Here is a 23,593-nt window from a genome sequence, read left to right as displayed (position 1 = left end):
AGCAAGAGGAATCCCGAGGAAAGCAGTAAAATGCCTTAGGCTAAGAAATCTCGCACTGTAGGCCTCCCGGAGGACGGACCCTCAGCCAATTCAACACCACCCTCTTCTCCTCTCGAGCAGCAGACTTCCACTGCTCCTGTTGGGTCGACACCGTCTCCACCGGCCCCAATTGATCAAACTCAGCAGGCTGGTCCTGCTTCCACTGGGGGCGACATAACAAGTCATGTCTTAAGATCGGTCAAAGACAGGGTCACAAAAATTGTGAAGCACAATCGTTGCCGAGAGGCGATGGCTTCGACTGAGTCAATGGACGTCGATCAGATCCTAACCCGCGCCTTGAAGGAGTTTGCCAGTGTAAGTTATCTTTTTCTATGGAGACAGCTTCCTTTATACTCTACAGTCAGACTAATCTTTGCTCTGATCGCAGGAAATTCTAACCCTTACTACCGGTCGGCTCTGCTCGGGTGCCGTAACCGAGCAGTCCAAGTCTTTGGAGCAACAGCACGCTGACGAACTCAAATCTGCTGAAGAGAAATACGTTGAACAGCTTGAGGCGGTGCTTAAGGAGAAGAACAAACTGGCTGAGGAGTTGAAGGAGAAGCAAAGTGCTCTGGATAAGGCCGTCGCGCAGAGAGACAACTTCAAGGAGTCTAACCGCATCAATTACCGCGCGGATAAAAAGCTCGAGGAGGACTTGACTGCGAGTAGACAAGAGACTAAAACCTTGAAGGGCCAGATCGAGAAGCTTGAACAAGACAACGCCAGCAATTTGGAAAGGTACAAGAACGCCACGAGTAAATGTTTTTTATGACTTCTGGAAACACAACCAAGGGGCTGACTTCAGCTACCTTCCCAATCACGCAAGGCATGCCAAGATAGCTCGCTACGTTGCTCGACTGGCAGAAGAAGAAAGGGCAAGGGTACTTGCCTCGCCCGAAATCTCCTTCGCTATTGGCTTGGACGAGGCGGACAATGACGCTACAGATGTCGTCGACCAGGACACCCCTCAAGATCCTCCAGACTCTTAGTCTTTTCCCTTGTTTATCTTTGAATCTTTTAATTACACCGTAACACCCTGGTTACCCCAGAACAGTTACGGTGAATGGTGGACCGGAAATTTGACCCGCTACCCGAGTCCTTTGGTCAAAAACGTGCTCTAAGTGTAATTAACAGGTTAAGGTAGAAAAACTAATAAAAAGGAAATGGATATTTTCATTACAAACTGCTCTGCAGAGCTAATCAAAACATTTACAAGTTGTTCTCAGTACAAAATGGTCATTACTGTTTCAAATTTATAATCCCGCCGACCTAAGCGGAAAAATAGGGTGAACCCCCTAATTCCTCTGAGAACGCATTGGCCGTGGTGGTCAAGCGGCCGCATATGTACATATCACCACCTAAGCTCTCCACTCAAGGCTGGGTGAGCTTTTCTTTCCCTTTACCTGCACCACATAGCACCCATGAGCCAAGGCCCAGCAAGAAAAGCATAATAAAACATGATATAATATCAACAATGATCGTAATAATCATTCAGGACCAACAATCCAAATAAATAGGTGATAGTCACAAAAGTAACTAATATGGGGACAACACCCTTTAGCCATGTGACGATAGGATCACCAGGCTTAACTGATAAGAGAACCTTTCATAAGTTTGAATAGGATAGATGTATGGTTAATAGTCACCAACATAAGCTTCCTCATGACCATAGAGTCATAACCTTGGAACAGCGTTCCCTAGCCATGTGACAAACAGTCACCGGGGCCCTATGCCTTGGCTTTGAATAACATGTCTTAGACCAGACAAGCGCTTATGAGTTCATCGACCTTAGAGTCGGACCAGCATCAATACCCCATATGAGTCATTCAATGCTGATATCGATTAGATCTAATCTTCATTTTGCTCGAAGTTCATGACGCTATGCCATTTCTGACTCTTTAGGTCAGTGTCCCTGACTAATCAGTACATATACAAGTATTTAACATCCACTAGTATTCAATAGGCAATCCATGTCCACATTTATCAATCAACATGCCTTAATAATAATCACGCATGTCATATATACACAGGGTGCAACTTTCTTACCTCCTGTTCGAGCGAGAATTAATAATAAGAGCGACCCTTGAGAACGATCAACCTTTTGGTCCTTTAGCGATTACCTGGTCATAACCAATTATGGGATTCCATCAATAAAATGAATAATAAAGGGTTCCCAAACCCCAACCTAGCCTCCGAGACATCAAACACTACTAAAGCGGGTAGTAGGATCGACCTTGAGGTTGACTTGCATCCCCGAGCCAAAAAGCCATTTCTGGCCAAAAAGCCACTAAGGGCCGCGGCCCGCCCCTCAAACAGAGGTGCCTAACTTCAGCATCCTTCAAGGGCCGCGGCCCTCCCTGGCCATGCCGCGGCCCAACCTCCAGTTCAGCCAAAACCCTTGTTTTTCTTCCCTTGCGATTTCTCTTGGAACCAACCTTTCAAACCAAGATTAAACACCACTCAAACCTCCAATACAACCCCTAAACTTGATCTATATCACTCCCTTAGCAAAACCCAAGATAAACCCCAACCAAAACTTCCATCAATTCCAACAATCCACCACAAAAACACAAGCTGAAAACTAACACCAAAACGGAACATACCAGTAAACTAATGGTTGGAAACTTACCTCAAACTCAGGTTGTGATTCTCTTCAATGGTGGAACTGTTGGAAAAATCTTATACAGGATCTTTATTTATTTTCATGTATATCTAATATTAAACATATTAATACGAGATAGCCTAAAACATGTTTCTAAAATTGAATTCAAAGAGAAACAAAAAATAGAATACTTACAGTATACGCAGCGGAATTAAAGAGTCCTTCCTTCAGTTTCTCTAACTCTTGTATCCTCTCTGTCACAGAGTATTATCAAGAAACTGAACCGATCTTCTATTTTCTTCACGATCTTCCAATGTATCCTTAGAACCACCTAGACTAGTGTGGGCAATTCTCAACACATGAGATAGATATAGAGAGAAGAAGAGAAAATAACAAAGAGGCTTAGAAAAGGACTTGTGTTTAGAGAGAATCTAAAACTATTAGAAAATCTGACTTGTGACTTATCTGTAGTCTTCGAAATCTTCTCTCTAAGCACTCCTTTTATAGACTCAATTAGGCCATTTAATTTAATTAAAAAATCAATAAAATAACAGCTATTTTGAAGCCCTAGTTCGAAATTATCATGGGCTATAGGCCCGTGAAATTTCCCATTTGATTATAAGCCCATTGGACTTAAAATCAAGGCCTGTATTATTTTCTATTGATTTAATTAATTAAATAATGATTTAAATCCTTTATCAAATTAATTATTTATAATTTGAACCTTGATTTAAATTTATTTATTAATTTAGATACCAATTTATCTTAATTAATAAATCTACCATAATTTCTCTTTTCTTCTCAAAATTACACAACTCTGTGAAACTATCCAAAATTGACCTGGTCAACTTTGATAATTCTAATTGATGATTAAATCAATTAATTGAGACTATATAGATGATTTTATCCAAGGTACAATGGGGAACATGGGCCTATGAAATCAAGCTCCAATAAGTTATCATAAATCTAACAAATAAATTTACTAACTTATTAATTCCTCGTAACTCCACTATAGACTTGGAATTGCACTCTTGAATTCATAGAACGCTCTATAACAAATATAGATACGCTATTAATTATCCATTGTTACAACCATAATTGTCATTCAATCCTCTATAGACGGTCTACAATGAGATAGGACTAAAATACCGTTTTACCCCTCATTGTATTTTATCCTTAAAACACTTAGTTCCTTGTAAATGATATTTCAATTAACTAATTTAATTGAAATGAGATCTCTATCATTTATCACCTTGAACCAAACTAAAAGGAAACCATAATTTCACTTCTTCATCAGAAGCTATAGATGTTCATATCTATGATTAACACTCCCACTCAATTATACTACCGAGTTCCCAAGATGTAAGTATGGGCTAGTTCGTAGGGTAAGCTGGTAACGAACAAGTCAAAGAACTCAAATAATACAATTAGTTAGAATACTAACCACTCAGAATTGAGATTGAATTGACCTATGGTCAACTATATGATATGACTAGAATAGATAATAACGACATGTTTACTTATCTTATCAACTGTCAATATCGGTCCTATCCGATGTAACATATACATCCGATCTTATCTACTTTGCTAATGTTCTGGAAAGAACATAACACTGTAATGTGTAAGTAGATCATATCGTAGATTGGCAAGTCAGTGTAAATCCGGTGCACTGACTAATCTTAGGACTAACTTATTTTTGAACATATAATCATATTTATATTCCACTGTGATTACGTCACTATAAATAAGATTAGCTATATGCTCGGGATTTAATAGAAGTTTATATTAAACAAATAATCATGAAAATAAAACATGTGAGCAAAGTGATTGACCAAGTCAAAAAATGATTTCTATTCTTTTATTGATAATAAAACAAGATTACAAAGAATTTGGGTTTTAATTAGGGCATAAAACCCCAACAGGAACACTCTCCCAAACTCCCAAGGTCTACTTCCCAAGCTTGAATCCTCAACAAGATCACCAAAAATCACAAAGAAAATGGAAGAAGGAGAAGGTACGGGAAGCTCAAGAACTTGCTCTGTTTTTCTCATCAACTTACTGCTGAACTCAGTTTATATCTATCCTAGGGGTAAAAAGACCATTATACCCCTAGGTCATTTAAGGGTTTCTAAAGGCTCCCAAGGGCAAATCTGTCCTTTCCAACCTATCTCGTTAATCATAATTAACGCTCTCCAATTCCCTCTAACCCCCATAATTCCAAGCACCAATAATTCATATACCGTTACCCTCTAATACCCGGTAACGTACTAATCACTAAAATCACCCCGAGACTCAACCCGAGCCTCGAACATAAACCTGTTATGACCAGACCGCTAACTAGTAATCCAGGATCGTCTCATGCCGAATGGCTCGAACAAACCCACATTATAATGTGGTCTCGCAATATATCATTGACATGCAAACAAATATACAATTATGCCCTCAACGGGCCAAATTACCAAAGTACCCCTGTAAACAGATGTGGACCCACATGCATGCATTTAATATCATATTATAATATAATTATCATATACATGCATAATATCATTTATTGGCATAATTAAACAAGTATGGCCCTCCCGGACTACTAATCCCGCCATTAAACCAAATCGGAGAATTCGGGGCATTACAACTATCCCCTCCTTACAGAAATTTCGTCCTCGAAATTTACCTGAACAACTCGGGATACTGATTCTACATGTCTGACTCCAGCTCCCAGGTCGCTTCCTCGACCTTGTTGTTCCTCCACAATACCTTAACCAAATGTATCGTCTTGTTTCTGAGGACCTTATCTTTTCTGTCAAGTATCTGGATAGGCTGTTCCTCATAGGAGAGATCTGCCTCAAGCTCCAAATCTTCATAGCTCAAAATATGATTAGCATCAGGCACATACCTCCGAAGAGCTGAAACATGAAATACATTATGCACGGCAGACAACGCCGGAGGCAAAGCTAACCTGTAAGCCACCTGACCAACCCTCTCCAGGATCTCAAATGGACCTACATATCTGGGTCTCAGCTTGCCTTTCTTTCCAAACCTTCTCACCCCTTTCCATGGCGAGACTCTAAGGAAGACATAGTCTCCTATCTGGAACTCCACGTTCCTGCGTTTGGGATCTGCATAGCTCTTCTGTCTACTCTGAGAAGTAAGCATTCTAGCTCTAATCTTCTCAATGGCCTCATTGGTCCTCTAAACTGCTTCAGGACCTAAGTATCTCCTTTCACCTGTCTCATCCCAATGAATGGGAGATCTACATTTCCTACCATATAGCATCTCATAAGGTGCAACCCCAATGGTAGATTGATAACTGTTATTATAGGAGAACTCTATCAAATGCAGATACTTACTCCAAGATCCACCAAAGTCCAGCACACATGCTCTCAGCATGTCTTCCAATATCTGGATCGTCCTCTCAGATTGTCCATCTATCTGAGGATGATAAGCAGTACTGAACTTTAATTGTGTCCCCATGGCTTTCTGCAAACTCCCCCAGAACTTGGAAGTAAAAGTAGGGTCCCGATTTGACACGACCGACCTAGGCGCACCATGGAGGCGCACGATCTCTCTCACATAGAGATCTGCATACTGGTCAACTGTATAAGTAGTCCTCACTGGCAGAAAGTAAGCTGACTTGGTGTAGCGATCCACTATCACCCAAATAGAATCATGCTGACCAACAGTCCTGGGTAAGCCCACCACAAAATCCATTGTGATGTCTTCCCACTTCCACTCTGGGATATCCAGAGGCTGCAGTAGCCCTGCCGGCCTCTGATGCTCAGCCTTGACCTATTGACATGTCAAGTACTTAGCCACATACTCTACTACATCTCTCTTCATCCCTGGCCACCAATATAGCGATCTCACATCCTGATACATCTTTGTGGTGCATGGATGCAAAGAGTAAGGTGTAGTATGAGATTCATCCAGAATCTCTTGTCTCATTGCAGTGTCTAATGGAACACATATTTTCCCCTTGTATCTCAGCAAGCCTAGCTCAAACACTGAATAATCTCTGGACACTCCAGCCAGAACATCCTCTCTGATCTTGATCAGCTATGGATCACTCAGCTGACCCTCCTTGATCCTCTCCAACAACGTAGACTGTAGCGTAATATTAGCCAACTGGCCCACCAGCAGCTCTATACCAGCTCTGGTCATATCATCAGCTAACTCTCTGGCTATCAGCCTCATACCATGAATCTGCCCCGGACCCTTCCGACTTAGAGCATCAGCTACAACGTTGGCCTTTCCTGGATGATACAAGATCTCACAATCATAATCTTTTACTAATTCCAACCAACGCCTTTGCCTCATATTTAAGTCTTTCTGGGTGAAGAAGTACTTCAGGCTCTTGTGGTCTGTATAAATCTCACACTTCTCTCCATAGAGATAGTGCCTGCATATCTTCAAAGCAAAAACCACAGCTGCTAACTCTAAATCATGAGTAGGATACCTCTTTTCATACTCCTTCAATTGACGAGAAGCATAGGCAATTACCTTATCTGATTGCATCAAAACACAGCCCAATCCTTGATGAGAAGCATCGCAGTAAATCATAAACTTCTTCTGACCTGTTGGAAGACTCAGGATCGGAGCTGTAATCAATCTTTGCTTTAGTTCCTGGAAGCTGTTCTCACACTTATCTGACCACACAAACTTCTGGCTTTTGTGTTACAGCTCAGTCAAAGCACCAGCTATCTTTGAGAACCCTTCCACGAACCGCCTATAATACCCTACCAATCCAATGAAACTTCTAACTTCAGAAGCATTCTTTGGCCTTGGCCAGTCTCTGACCGCTTCGATCTTTGCTGGATCCACTTTAATCCCCTCCTTACTGACGATATGTCCAAGAAAAGATACTTGAGACAACCAGAATTCACATTTCTTGAACTTAGCAAACAACCTGTGTTCCCTCAGTCTCTGTAGAACCAATCTCAAGTGATACTCATGTTTTGACTCTGACTGAGAATATACCAGAATGTCATCAATGAAGACAATCACAAACTGGTCTAGATAATCCTTGAATACTCTGTTCATCAAATCCATAAATGCAGCAGGGGCATTAGTCAATCCAAATGACATAACTAAAAACTTATAATGCCCATACCTGGTACGGAATGCAGTCTTAGGTATATCTCCCTCCTTGACCCTTAACTGATGGTAACCAGAACGAAGGTCGATCTTCGAGAATACCTTCTTGCCTTGCAACTGATCGAACAGATCATCTATCCTTGGCAAAGGATACTTATTCTTAATTATCAGTTTATTCAGTTCTCTGTAATCAATACACATTCTCAGAGAACCATCTTTCTTCTTTACAAACAGAACTGGCGCACCCCAAGGTGAAAAGCTAGGTCTGATAAAACCCAAGTCTAACAGCTCTTGCAACTGTACTTTTAATTCCTTCAACTCAGCTGGGGCCATTCTGTAAGGTGTTCTAGACACTGGCTCCGTCCCTGGTGCCAGTTCTATAACGAACTCAATTTCTCTATGCGGTGGCAACCCTGGCAAATCTTCTGGAAACACATCCAGAAACTCACAAACTAACCTGGTATCCTCTGGTCTCACTAGCACGACCTGGGTGGTATCAACCACACTGGCTAAGAATCCAATGCAACCTCCTTGCAATAAATCCCTAGCCCTCAATGCAGAAATCATAGGAATGCGAGGTCCATGCACAGTACCAACAAATACAAAAGGATCCTCACCTTCAGGCTCAAAGGTGACCATTTTCCTTCTGCAATCAATGGTTGCCCCATACTTTGCCAACCAATCCATACCCAGTATCATATCAAAGTCAGTCATAACAAACTCTATTAAATCCACTGACAACTCTCTGCCTTCCATTGTCACTGGCAAAGACCTGACCCACCTCCTGGATACTACTAACTCTCCAGTGGGAAACAAGGTACCAAACCCCACAACATAAAAATCCCATGGTCTACACAATCTATCAATAACACGACTAGCAACAAAAGAATGTGTAGCACCAGAATCAATCAACACATTATAAGGGGTTCCAGCACTAAGAAGCTGAACTGTAACAACTGAGGGGGAAGCCTCAACTTTTGCTTAGGTCAATGCGAACACTCGAGCTGGGGCCGAGCTGTCCGCCTTTCTGGGTTCTTCTTTTCTTACCTTAGGGCAATCCTTTTTAAGATGACCCACTGCTCCAAATGAGAAGCAGGCATTTTCCCTACATTATCCCAAGTGATGCCTCTTGCACCTTGGGCACTCAGGATAAGACTTCCAGGCTTCACTGCCTCCTAGACGACCCATAGAAATACCACGGGGCCTCCTGTCAGGACCTGGAACTGGGAAGGTGTCAGGAACCTTCCTCTTCTGATCACTGGGGCCAACACCCCTACCTGAACCCACAAATGGAGGACCTGGCCTCCTGAAATCCTTCCTGGCTGCACTATCACGCCAGATCTTAATCTCTGCACTCTCAGCTGTGAGTGCCTTCTCCACCACCTGTGCATAATTAGTAACTCCTGCCACAGTGGTGATACGTACATCTCGGGCTAACCTGGGATGTAGCCCCTGCAAGAATCTCTCTCTCCTGGTCTCATTAGTGGGCACCAATTCCTTGGGAAACTTTGCCAAGCGATCGAACTTCAAGGCGTACTCAGTGACTGATAAGTTCCCCTGAAGTAGCCTAATAAATTCCTCAGCTTTAGCTGCCCTGATAGCATCATTATAGTATTTCTCATTGAACAGAGTCTGAAACTCTTCCCAACTCAGGGCATTTACATTCTTCGTCTGGGTAATCACTTCCCACCAAATCCGGGCATCCTCCCGAAACATGTAAGTGGCACAAGCCACCCTCTCATTACTAGATACCCTCATAAAGTCAAGGATAGTGGTAATCATGCTCATCCATTGTTCAGCCTTGGCAGGATCTGCACTGCCCTCAAATACTGGAGGTTGTTGCTTCCTGAACCTCTCATAAAGAGGCTCCCATTTATTTCCAACCTCAGGCAGCTGCCCAGCTGCTGGCACCAACACAGGAGGTGCCTCTGATCCACTGGCCACTGCAGGCCCTTGCTGTTGCTTCAAGAGACGAAGCTCTTCTCCCTGTTTCAATATAGTAGCTTGCAGCTCACTGACTATCTGCTGCCAATTTACAGGACCTGGCTGTGGAATTTGAGACTGGTCATTTTCCTGACCCTGGCTATTATTATTATTCTGGCCCTGATCACTCTGGCCAGCTAATGTGTCTGTTTGTCCCGGATTCATAATTCTGTCACTGATACCTTGCTGAAATAATAATCAATACGGCCAATCAGGTAGTAATAACTAAACCTCTTGCCACCTTACAGTCCAAGAACAAGCAGACAATTATCATATTCCACAGTCATACAAATATACAAGCAGATACATGTTTATAGCATTTAGCACTCAGCATGTATCACATAATGGTTCACAATCAATCATACTTATAAGTATGTTCCAACAATTCCCAGTACTAATAAGCACACAGTTGTTGAGGATATAATATTTCAGGGCACAGGTTTAACATAATGTCTCATGCGCACAGGTAAAGCATATATACCACATTTAAGCGGTTATACACATAACTACATAAATAGTTACCAAACCATGAGTCGAGCTTGACTTCAGTGATGTGTGTACATGCCCAGCCAGTCTACAGGAACCCTAACCTTGGCATTGCTCTGATACCAAGTTGTAACGCCCTGGTTACCCCAGAACAGTTACGGTGAACGGTGGACCAGAAATTTGACCCGCTACCCGAGTCCTTTGGTCAAAAACGTGCTCTAAGTGTAATTAACAGGTTAAGGTAGAAAAACTAATAAAAAGGAAATGGATATTTTCATTACAAACTGCTCTGCAGAGCTAATCAAAACATTTACAAGTTATTCTCAGTACAAAATGGTCATTATTATTTCAAATTTACAATCCCGCCGACCTAAGCGGCAAAATAGGGTGAACCCCCTAGTTCCTCTGAGAACGCCTTGGCCGTGGTGGTCAAGCGGCCGCATATGTACACATCACCACCTAAGCTTTCCACTCAAGGCTGGGTGAGCTTTTCTTTCCCTTTACCTGCACCACATAGCACCCATGAGCCAAGGCCCAGCAAGAAAAGCATAATAAAACATGATATAATATCAACAATGATCGTAATAATCATTCAGGACAAACAATCCAAATAAATAGGTGACAGTCACAAAAGTCACTAATATGGGGATAGAACCCTTTAGCCATGTGACGATAGGATCACCAGGCTTAACTGATAAGAGAACCTTTCATAAGTTTGAATAGGATAGGTGTATGGTTAATAGTCACCAACATAACCTTCCTCATGACCATAGAGTCATAACCTTGGAACAGTGTTCCCTAGCCATGTGACAAACAATCACCAGGGCCATATGCCCTGGCTCTGAATAACTGGTCTGTAAAATCCACGTACGTACGCCACTTGCCATTCGACTTGGGCACTAGTACGGGATTAGAGACCCACGATGGATAAAATGCCACCCTGATGAACCCATTCTCCTTCAGCTTCTCGACTTCCTCTTTTAAGGCCCTTGATCTATCTTTGTCGAGCAGCCTTCTTTTTTGTTGCACTGGTGGAAATCTCTTGTTGATGTTTAAGACATGGTTGATAACTGCAGGATCTATCTCGACCATGTCTTTGTGCGACCAGGCAAAGACCTCTTAGTTCCTCCTTAAAAACTCCACCAGTGCTTGTTTTTTTGTTGTCTCTAAGTTTTTACCGACTTTCACAACTCTGGTCGGATTTTCTTCATCGAGTTGGACCTCTTCAAGGTCCTCGATGGGTCCCACTTCTTCTTCAAAATCCCCAAAGCGAGGTTCTAAGTCCCTTCCTCACTTTGGGCAACGCCCTATTTGGTGACATTATCACCCGAGTGTGCCTGAACATCAGTCGCCATTTGCAACTCTTTCCTGTGAACATCTCTCAATACACCTTTCTTCACCTTGGTGATCGAGGCGTTGTAGTACTCCCTCACTTCCCTCTGGTTTCCCAGTACGCAACCTATCCCTGTGTCTGTTGGGAATTTCATGGCGAGGTGCCATATCGAGGTGACGGCTCGTAGGTCGACCAAAATTGGTCTCCCAATTACAACATTGTATGTCGAAGGACAATCAACTACTAGAAAAGTAGTGAGTAATGTCCTACTAGCAGGCGCATTACCTGCCGTAATTGGAAGCCTAATCGACCCTGTTGGGGCAAGATCTTCACCGAAAAAACCATAAATGGTTTTGTTGCATGGCTCTAGGTCTTTGATGGATAGCTCCATTCTTTCCAGGGAGGACTTGTATAGGATGTTAACCGAACTTCCTGTGTCGACCAACACCCTTTTCACCATCATATTGGCTATTTTTACGTCCATGACGAGTGAGTCGGAGTGTGGGAATCGTGCGTGCTGGGCATCATCATCAGAGATGGTTATTAATTCCTCCTCTGTAAGAGCCTTTTTTGGTGCTCGATCTTCCACACTCATCATCTCGATGTCCTGGTCGTGGCGTAGGGTTCGAGCATATCGTTCCCTTGCCTTCCCACTGTCTTCTGCAAGATGTGGGCCTCCGCAGATGGTGAGTAAAGTGCCTACCACAGGAGCTGGCTGTAAAGGTGGCGAGCGTTGGCGTGCAGGCGCCTGCTCGTTGCCACCTTGAGCCTCTCGTTGATAACCTCCTGCGGCTCGCACATATCATCTTAAATGTCCATGCCTTATCAAGAACTCAATCTCGTCCTTCAACTGGTTACATTCATTGGTGTCGTGCCCGTAGTCGTTGGGAAAACGACAGAACTTTGTTTTATCTCTCTTGGAGATATCTTTCCTTTTAGGTGCGGGTCGTTTGTAAGGACCGCTTGAGCTGGTCGCTTGGTAGACCTTAGCTCGGATTTCGAAAAGGGCAGTGAGTTGGTGAATCTTGGTTCATACTGATTGCCTTTGGGATGCTTACTCTTGGAGGTCGAGGGTTCATTGTTCGCCTGCTTTCCACCATTTCTACCATTGCCATTCCCATTGCCTTTGCCGTTGCCATTGGGTTTTTCCGACCCGTTGGCGGCTTTGGTGGGTTCTTTAGGTTCCTTGTCTTTTTTTGGCGATTTCGCTTCGTTGGAAATTGCATCTTCGAGCTTGATATACCGATCAGCCCGATCCAAGAACTCTTGGGTACTTCTAACCCCATGGTTTCTGAGGATACTCCAGAGGGGTGAATGGTGCCTAACTCCAGTAGTTAGAGCCATCATCTTACCTTCATCGCCCATTGTCTTGGCTCCAGTTGCAGCTCGCACGAAGCGTTGGACATACTCTTTCAAGGGCTCTCCCTCCTTCTGTCGTATCTCGACTAGCTGGTTGGCCTCTATGGGGTGTACACGACCCGCGTAGGGAGCTTAAAGAACCACTCCTAAGAGGTATCAGATAGTGTCGTAAGGAAGATCCAGCAGCGGGCATCTTCCGACACTTTTTGTATGTCCATTTGTATCTTGAACTTATTAACGTAAGATACGGGGTCTCCGTACCCGTCAAAATTTGGTAATGTAGGCATCTTAAACTTACTGGGGGTTTTGGCCACAACAATCCTTTGTATGAAGGGGGTGCCCCTCCTCCTATCGTACTCGATATGGGACGTACGTCCCCCGAACAGTTGTTGTACTGCCTGGTTCAGGGCATCAATCTAAGCTTGAACTGCCTCCGGGACTGCTGGGGCTGCGGGTGCCGGGGGAGCGTACTCATCATGCCTTTCATGGCGGTCGTTAAGTACGTCCCTAAGATCGTCGTCTTTTCATCTCTGCTCACTAGCTCCTAGCCGGCTAAAGACGTTCGGCTGCCTGGGCTGCCCCCCAGCGTTGTGGCTAACTGGCCTATTTTCTCTAGGTGGGGGGCTTCTACCTCCATCTCTTTCTTCATTTCTCCAGCCAGTGTTCCCTCTGCCGGAGTCAGCTTCATTATAGCCATGCCCATCCCTGAATTGTGGCTGACTATGGCGCGTCCGGCTGTTCGTGCTATTTCCTCCTCGGGGTGGCATCTCTTGAGCGTCAGGGGGAGGCCTGCGCTGGTCATTGGGTCGCCATGCATTGTTATGTCGTGGGGGGCCCCTGACCGCAGAGCCTGACTTTGTGTTCCTTCTGTTGGCAGAAATACGTTGTCCCCTGCTCGGTTTATTCGGCTCTTCATCCCCTAGGCATCTAGGGCTGCGGGGTGGTTGCCCGACCCTATTCTGCCTTGGGCGCTGGGGATTGCCTCGACCAGCCTGGGAAGGAGGCTGCTGCTCAGGATCCCTAGGTGGGACATCATCTTGGGCCATAGGTGGCTGCTTCGGCCTTTGAGGGCTTGGATTAGGACCTCTTTGAGGTGGTGTGCTTGGTGGCTACTCTGGCTGGGAGGCTGGTACAACTTGACTCCTATCCAGTTGAATGGCTACTTCAAGGGCGGCCATGGCATCCCTCTGCCGACGATCCATCTCAGCATGCCGCTCACTTAGCTCCTGACGCTGGCGTTTTATTTCTCTTTGCTGCAGCGCCATCGTCTCCGCAGCATTCTCTTGATTGGCCCTCAGATTGGCCAACTCATCTTGCAACACTCCTAGTGTTGCCCTCAGCGTTTTGGAATCTAGTTCCTCCTCATCAAACTCCAAATGTGGTTCATTCTCGACCATATTTGGGGGAAGAGGTTGGGATGGTGCAGCACCAGTAGCCTGTCCAGTCTTCTTGGATATTTTCGCCATTAGATTCTTTCATAGTTCTTTCCCAATCTCTCATGAAATCACCAGAGTGTTGACCCTCGATTTGGCCAACGATACGGAGTCAAATGTACGACAAAGTATAAAGCAAGAATGAGAAAAATGATCTAACAGAAAGGAAGAAAACACCAAGGAATTATAGTGGTTCGGCCCCAAAGAATGGTAATGACCTACATCCACTTAGTGATATTGTTATTATTGAATCTTGAAGTCGTGATCAAAGAACTAGGGTTCTTGAGTTTCACAGACCTTAGATGTATTACAATAAGATGATGAACAACTCACTTTAGCTCTTTTTTCTCTCAATATTTCGCAACAAGATTCAGGAAATGAAAAGTTCCAAAAGTCCCTTCCTTTAGCTATTTCATGCATATTTATAGGCTCAAGGAGGGTTACACATGCTAACGTGTCCTATCTTTTCTTAATAATCGCGTATCAAGATAAGAATGAAGAAATATTCAACACAGTTATTATAAGATTACAACTTAAAAAGGAAATAACTTAGGTTATACGACCTGCCTGGTCGTATAAAAAATTAACCTTGACGATGCGGTGCACTTCTGGTCGATAGTCGAGCAGTACTTTCGCCACGTGTGAGAAAGTATCGCCATGTCATCAGCAATCGTTTTTTGGGTAAACAGTAGCTTATCCATGTCACCAAGTGACCACTATTTATATTCCCTATGTTTTTATCATGTAACATATTTCAACCACTATTATTAATTGTACCTATAACGCCCCAAACTCCAGGGACCGTTACATTGTGCCTTGTAACCAGTGCTAAACTCGTTAATCGAGTCGTTTGGCCAAAATCGTGTATCTAAGTATGATTAGCGGATTAGGGATTAAAATTTTTGGTTAAGATGTAACGTTTCACTAGTACGTTTACTGTATACATTGGGATCCCAAAATATAATTTCAGAGTCTACTACAAGAAAATATTTACAACAGGCCGATCTAAGCGGCAAAACAGGGTTTAACCCTAGTTCCTCTTTCAACCCTCGGTCGTGGCAGTCGAGCAGTCGCATATGTACACATCATCACTAAGCTCTCCAACTCAAGGATGGTCAAGCTTTCTTTTGCCTTTACCTGCACCACATAGCACCCGTGAGCCGAAGCCCAGCAAGAAAACTTAATATTCTCATGAATAGTAATAACATGCCATCAAATCATAAGGCACACACCTAGCAGATTTAGCCTTATTCCAGCAGGCAAACAAATCCACGTAATGTTGAGTATAACACATCAACCAATGACCATAATAGTCATCCAGGGCTTTTAGCCCCAAATAGAAGAGTGGCAATTGTACTAGTCACTAAGGTGGGTTCCGTTCCCAATAGCCATGTGACGATAGGGTCACCGGGGCTTATGGATAAGTGATCCTTTCACTAGCTTAAGCAAGATGGTGTCTGGTGAAATAGTCACCAGCATAAACCTGTCGAGTAGATAAGTGATCCTTTCACTAGCTTAGATAGGATAGGTGCATGATGACTAGTCACCAACATAACCTTCTTCATGACCATAGAGTCATAACCTTGGAACATCATTCCCTAGCCATGTGACAAGCAGTCACCTAGGCCTTAGGCCTTGGCTCTGAGTAACTAGTCCTAGACTAGCCAAGCGCTTATAAGTTTCATCGACCTTAGGGTCGATCTAGCTTTAATGCCTTAGAGCCATTCAATGCTGATATCGATTAGATGTAATCTTCATTCGGCCCTGCGTTCAGGGCGCTTATGCTGTTTCTGACTCTTAGGTCAGTGTCCCTGACTACTCAGTGCCATAAACAAGTAAGCAATGCCACCAAACATATATCACATATCCAATATTCGAATACAGGGCTTTCATCATGCTTACTTAACAAATACTAGCACAATTAGGATCATGCATAAACACAGAGGCTCAAGCTCTGAACAATATCATACCCAGTATACATAGCATGTCCTAATCACATGTTTCTCGTGCATTACATTTTAACATCCAACATGCATCAATAATAACCATGCATGTCACATATACACAGGGTGTAATTTTCTTACCTCCGGTTCGAGCGAGAATTAGAACAAGAACGACCCTTGAGAATGATCGATCCTTAATCCTTTAGCGGTCACCTAGTCATCAAACATAACCTCCGATTAAAGAAAATCAACAAAGATAGGGTCTTGACCTAAACCCCACTCTCAGGACCTCGAAACATGCCCACACGGTGAGTAGATTCGATCCCGGGCCTTAAGGATTGAAACCCTGAGCCAAAAACCCTTAAGAACACCCAAAACAGGGTTCTGAAGAAACAGGGTAGCGCTACAGTGCCACCCTCCTAGCGCCCTAGCGCTATACTCAAAACCAAACCGCCCTAGCCTCCTCTGCAGGTAGCGCTGTAGCACCCTACACTGGGCGCTGTAGCACTACCTTCAGCCAGCATCTGTCCAGAAATCTCTTCCTTCGATTCCACCATTTCTAACCCAACCAAAAGCTTCAAAACATTAAATTAAGTCCCAAATAAACCTAAATACCACCTCCACATGTCCTAGGCACCACAACCCCAAGAACCCTAGCCAAAACTCCAATCAATTCCCCACTTTCCAACCCAAAAACCAGCTGGAACTTAACTAAGAAAACAGAGCAAAACCAAAATTTCTAATGGCTAAAAACTCACCTCAATCTCAACAACACACCCTCTTCAATGGTGGAGCATAGCCTTAGCTTATCTCAGCTTAGTTCCTTGGCTTGATTCCTCAAACAAAGCATGAAAATCCAAAGAGAAAATGGAGGAAAAAGACCATCGGGAGAGAAGGAAGGCAACACTCTGTTTTCCTCTTCTTTCTACAGCCTTAATGGCTTATACCAATCTCTAAGGGTGAAAAGACCTAAATGCCCTTAGGTCTAAAATAAAGCCTTAATAGCCACCAAGGGCAAAACCGTCCTTTCGCACCTAATTCGTTAATCATAATAAACACCCTCCAATTCCCACTATTCTCAATATTCTCAAACACCAATAATCCATATCCCATTACCCTTTAATTCCTGGTAATGCTCTAATCATTAATATCACCCCGAGCCTCGAACTTAAACCCGTTATGACTAGACCGAACACTTGCATTTCATGATCGTCTCATGCCGAAAGGCTCGAACAAATCCACATATAATGTGGCACCAATCATAACTCACCCACATGCACGAAAATACACAATTACACCCTCAATGGGCCAAATTACCAAAATGCCCTTATAATTATAAATACACCCATATACATGCATTTATCACCATATTATAATATAATTCACATGAACATGCATATGATCATTACATAACATAATAAATCAATTATGGTCATCCTGGCCTCCTAATCAAGGTTCTAACCCTTATTAGGAAATTCGGGGCATTACAGTACCTATAATTTTTTTTTAAAACACAACAACTTCATCAATGTCTTTTATTCTCTCTATTTTATTTAAACGCAAGTTGTTTCTATATATTTTATAGATCTCCTCCTCTTATATTCTCTACATATCTCATCTTTTGCTTATAGTTATAACGCAAAAGTAATCATTCTAATCCCGGATTATGGCTCCTCCTGAAATTCTAGGTGATTCATACTACCTAATAGTAAGATGTGATATTAATAACACCATCAGACTAGGTGAATGTTCCGATTCTTTCTTTATTATTTATCTTTTCGCAAAATTTTCACGACATCCATTGACTAGTAGGGAACCAAATTTTACAAATTGGATGGTCGATAACGGCATGGAAGACTCTGTTTGTAGCGATAATATTGTATTTCTTTAATGACAAACATTGATGGCCAATGAAAATAATCATGCCAAAGTTATCATTGACGAGATGCTAGGTGAGGCTCATCTCCATCCTTCTATATTTTTTCTTTCTGATAAAATTATTGATTACACTAGAAATATGTGGAATAAAGAGGATTTTAATTCTTGTGTAAAAGTGGATGTTCATGTTTTTATTTATGATCTTCCTCCGCAACACGATTTTGACATTGATGCTGACGTTGATAGTGAAGATTATATGGATAATATGACTATTAATTTCGTGGCGGTAAGCCAGCAATCCATTGAAAGATTGGAGAAAGTTTTGATTAAAGATGATCAAATTGTATGTTCTATTTGCTTCGAGAATGTTCATGTTGGTTTGGAAGCTACAAAGTTACCTTGCACACACGCACACACACATCATGAAAAATTTATTGTTCAGTGGCTACAAACTAGTAAATTTTGTCCAATATATCGATTTGAGATAGTTTAAAAAAAACATTTTTATATTTATTACACAAATTTCAGCCTGTAATAAATCCTATTATATTCTAATAATCCGAATTTTATTTACAATGTTTAAATATAATTTTGAAAATGTGGGAACATTTTAATTTCAATATTTATAGAACAAAGCATTGCATGTTTAATTAGAAAGACACTTATTCATTTGAAGGACACCTATTCATCTTCCCAATAAAATAATAAAAATAAATATAATAGTTATATATTTTTATAATGAAATAATCCACATTTATTCTATCAACACAACTTTATGTACACTTATTAAATGACATGTTCACATTAAAAGGTAAATGTTCAAGAAACCTATACATACTGTCGAAATACCCTATTTTAATGCGGAAAAAAATTCCAATAATATTTCGAAATTTATAATTTTTTACATCAAAGATAATTATTATGGATGTAAAATTTTCAACTTCCCATATTAATTTATGATATTCTCTATTTTTTTATTAATTTTTAATTGTTATTATCTGAATCCTATTATCATTATCATGTTTAAATATAATAAAATATAATATAATACTTTCAAATTTCAACCACCCCACTAATGATATTAAATGCACATCTTCATATTAAAAGACTCTAACCAACTGTCTATATCCTAGCATTAAATAAAAAAATATTAATATTGCACAATTGTGGCTCTCTAAACCCTAATTTCCAAAATTATAATTAAAATTTTGAAATATTATTTGATTTATACATATTTTCAAATTTTCAAAATTATATTAAATGCTATTATAATTTCAAAATTTATAAGTATCAACTTTTCAACCACCCCACTGATTATATTAACTAATGCTATTTTAATTTCGAAATTTATAAGTATCTAATTTTCAACCACCTCACTAATTATATTAAATGCTATTATAATTTTTAAAAGTTTAAGTGTAGCTTTATTGGTTAAACATTCTGGTGATTCTTAATTACAAAGCAAATGTTCATAGAACCTACACATATTTTGGAAATGACCTATTATATTATGCAAAATATTATATATAATTATTAAAATTACAACTTTTCAACTTCCCATCAAAACACAATGGTTCAAAAAATGATTTAATAATTTTTAAAAAAATTATAACAATTATATTATTATACAGTAATTAATTTCATTAATTCTCTAATTTTTTGTATGAATTTTGAAATTAATTAATATATATTATTGTGTAATTCCTATTGTCATGTTTATTTTATTAATTAGGAAAAGTTAAATTATTTTACATAATTAGGATTTACACTAATTACTATTTAGAACAATTAATTAATGAATATATGTTAAATATTAAATGCACATCTTCATATTCAAAGACTCTAACCAATTATCTATATCATAGCATTAAATAAAAAAAATTAATATTACACAATTGTGGTTATCTAAACCCTAATTTAAAAAATTATAATGAAAATTTTGAAATAATATTGGATTTATACATATTTTCAAAATTATATTAAATGCTATTATAATTTCGAAATTTGTAAGTATCAACTTTTCATCCACTCACTAAATATATTAATTAATGCTATTATAATTTCAAAATTTATAAGCATCAACTTTTCAATCACCTCACTAATTATATTAATTAATGCGATTTTAATAATATAATCAGTTTAAATATAAAAAATATTGAATAGTGCTACACACCATTCGAAAAAAAATCAGAAGGAATAGGTTGGAGAAATGACTAGTTACAAAAATAGTTTGGAAGCTAAACAAGAAGATACAAAATCCTTATCTTCTGAACATGAAGTAGACCTTGCTGGGGGAACACGTTTGGAAGAGACAAATGATGAAGATGTACCAAAAAATAATGTTGAATGTGGCGTTAACGAAGAATGGATTGAACCTAATATTGCGCAATGGAGGAGCTTGCTTCAATTTTTGGATATTGACAAAGAACCAGAACATATACAATTTTCGGACTTTGAAGGGAAGGAGTTTGTAAGTATTGAACAAGCATAATCTTTTTTATTTTTTGTAAGCGAAAATGATGGGGTTTAATGTTATAAAAAAACTGAAGAGGGAGGACAAAAAAGGTATTTTACACATTAGAAGTTGGGTGTGTTCAAACGAAGGTTTTAGAGAACAAAAATATTGTAATCTTGATAATAGGTGTAAAGAAGCTCATGCTCTAAGAAGAACGAGTTGTAATGCAAAGTTTAGAATAAATTTAGATAGGGAAACTAACCGTTGGATTACTAAGTGTTTTAATAACCACCAAAACCATAAGTTTTCCTTCTTCCGTGAAAAATCATTTCTTAGATCTAATAGAATATTTAGGGACGAGATGAGGGAACAAGTTATGTCAATGAAGAGAGCCGGAATTAAGACATCCCAAATTTGGAATTACATGGTAGAAGTTCATGATGGTTGGGAAAATGTGGGACGTATCAAATATGACTTGTACAAGGGAATTTGTAAAAAATATTCAACTTAGGATGATTATGACACGTCCACAGCAATGGGTTATCTCGAAGCAAAAAAGGGGTCGGACAATACGTTTTTCTACAAGTATGATGTAGATAAAGAAAGTAGATTGACAAATTTATTTTGGTCTGACGGGACTTCCCAAGTTGATTACCAATTATTTGGTGATTGTTTGGCTTTTGATTCTACTTACAATACCAATAGGTATTTAATTTTTTTTTTTTACCTTATATCGATTTCTTAGTAAAATTTCAAATATCATATTAATTTTTTGTTCAACAGGTACGGAAAGTCATTAGTAATACTACTTGGGTCTAATAATCATGACAAAACGTGTGTGTTTGGAGCTGCACTTCTTGATAATGAGACTTAGACCACATATGATTGGGTATTGGAAATATTTTTAGAGTGCATGGGTGGTAAGATGCCTTCAGCAGTTTTGACAGACGGTTGCAAAGTAATGAACGAAGCACTAGATAATATTATGCCTGGTGTTCCACATTGTATTTTCTCATGGCACATACTCAAAAATGCAATGCACCATGTACACAATATAGCGTTCCATCAAGAATTGAAAAAAATTATTTTCAGGTAATACATTAAATGATGTTTTATCTTATTCTCTCAATTATAATATGAAAACATTTATATTTTTCTTTTTTTTTTTTTACAAAAATATAGGTAGTACAAGGAGGAAGAATGGGAGGATAATTGGAAAGTGACTGTGAATAAATATAGATTGACAGGAAATGCATGGGTGGAAGCAAATATGGCACAAGAAAACAGTGGGCAGATACTTTTCTTCATGGTATTTATTTTGGTGGAGCTACTGCTACCGGTAGACGCGAATCTATGAATGCATTCTTGAAAAGAGATTTGCAAAATAAAATACCATTGTGGATGTTTATACGACACTTTGACCATGCTTTATCATGTTACGTTACAACGAGATGAAAGAACACTACAAAACTAATTTGACTGAAACAGTTTTGAACCAAAAAACTATGCTGTGTGTGGAGGATGAAATTTCTTCAATTTTCACAAGGGAAATTTTTACAAAGATAAGAAAGGAGATAAAATGTGGCGATAATTATATTGTCCTGAAGGACGATAAGATAACAGATTACACTCTTTGTTTGGTCAAAAAATACATTGGTTGTGGATTAAAGTGCAAAGTGTTAGTCTCCAACGATGAATATGACGTGCGATGTGATTGCTATTCTTTTGAGACAAAAGGAATTCCATGTAGACATATTTTTATTTCATTGAAGAATTTGGAGAGAAGAAGTTTGCCAATTTGTTTGGTAAATAGACGTTGGCTAAAAGATGCTAAAGAAGTTCAATTGTTGACTCAAGGTAATGAAAGAGAGTGTCCTCATCCTGAAGTTATTGAAAATTCTAGGTACGGTGGTGTAACCACACAAACTACTATCACGTCGTACCTTACTACAAGATCGCGAGAAGCATTTCAAAAGGCTGTGAAAGTTATATCAAAGTTGAATGCAGAATTGGAAAAAATGCCACCAAATGAAGAGTTAAAACATCCTCAAAATGACGAAGGAGTGTTTCCTAATAATATTTTGGACTCTCAGATTAGAAAAAACAAAAGGCAGACCAACTATAGTCAGTTTGTCGAAATCATTCCCTGGAGGTGCAAAGAAGAGAAAACCAAAAAAATCACTATTACATTGCAAGTATTGTGGTGAGGTTGGACATGATTCAAGGAATTGTCCTATGCAGCCAAAGTCGACTACAAAGAAAAATGGTCATTCGAAGAAGAAAAAAAAATCAATCCATGACTAGTGATGTCTTTTGTATAATTGTTTATAAACATTTTTTACATTGTAATTTTCATTTCGACTACAAAAAAATAGGGCTAATTGTTGTTTTTTCTTAATTTTTTTTTTTAAATATGGTATTGAGATTTCGGAAAGTTAATTCATTTTCATAATTAGGGTTTAAAGTCATTATATCTTATTTATAATTAATTTCAGCTTCAAAAAAATAAGGCTAATTACTGTTTTTTTTAAGTTAATTCATTTGCATAATTATGGTTTAAAGACATTATTATTTTTTTTAATAAATTTTTAAATAGGAGAAAAGTAGTTTAAATATGGTATTGAGAATTGGGAAAGTTATTTCATTTGCATAATCGAGGTTTAAAGTCATTATTATTTTTTTTAAATAAATTTTGAAATAGGAGAGAAGTAGTTTAAATATGGTATTGAGAAGTGGGAATTGTTAATGCACCTCTTCAAGTTGAAAGATTCAAAGACTATCTATATCCTAGCATTTAATAAATAATTAACTGTATAAAAATATATTTTTTATCATTATTTTTTGCTACAAAAAAATAGGGCTAATTATTATTTTTTTTTAAATATATTATAAATATGGTATTGAGAATTGGAAAAGTAAATTCATTTGCATAATTAGGGTTTAAAGTCATCATGTTTTTTTATAATTAATTTCGGATACAAAAAAATTGGG

At 39.6% G+C, this 23,593-nt stretch overlaps 1 protein-coding gene across 1 annotated transcript; it reads left to right on the top strand.

The window, feature by feature from the left end:
* Positions 1-288: 288 nt before the first annotated feature.
* Positions 289-18,640, top strand: LOC133779897 (uncharacterized). The gene is made up of 3 exons (XM_062219795.1): positions 289-354; positions 428-777; positions 18,283-18,640. The coding sequence occupies exons 1-3, from the start codon at positions 289-291 to the stop codon at positions 18,638-18,640; spliced, it is 774 nt and encodes a 257-aa protein (XP_062075779.1).
* Positions 18,641-23,593: the final 4,953 nt, after the last annotated feature.

Source organism: Humulus lupulus, chromosome 5, assembly GCF_963169125.1.
Source record: "Humulus lupulus chromosome 5, drHumLupu1.1, whole genome shotgun sequence".
Classification (NCBI taxonomy): domain Eukaryota; kingdom Viridiplantae; phylum Streptophyta; class Magnoliopsida; order Rosales; family Cannabaceae; genus Humulus; species Humulus lupulus.
Note: the sequence above shows the minus strand (reverse complement) of the source record. Positions and strands in the feature narration are given on the sequence as shown.

Coding starts and splice junctions, on each gene's coding strand:
- LOC133779897 (XM_062219795.1), top strand. CDS start 289: ATGGCTTCGACTGAGTCAATGGACGTCGATCAGATCCTAACCCGCGCC. Junction 355..427: donor CCTTGAAGGAGTTTGCCAGT/GTAAGTTATCTT, acceptor CTCTGATCGCAG/GAAATTCTAACCCTTACTAC. Junction 778..18,282: donor AACGCCAGCAATTTGGAAAG/GTACAAGAACGC, acceptor TGATTACACTAG/AAATATGTGGAATAAAGAGG.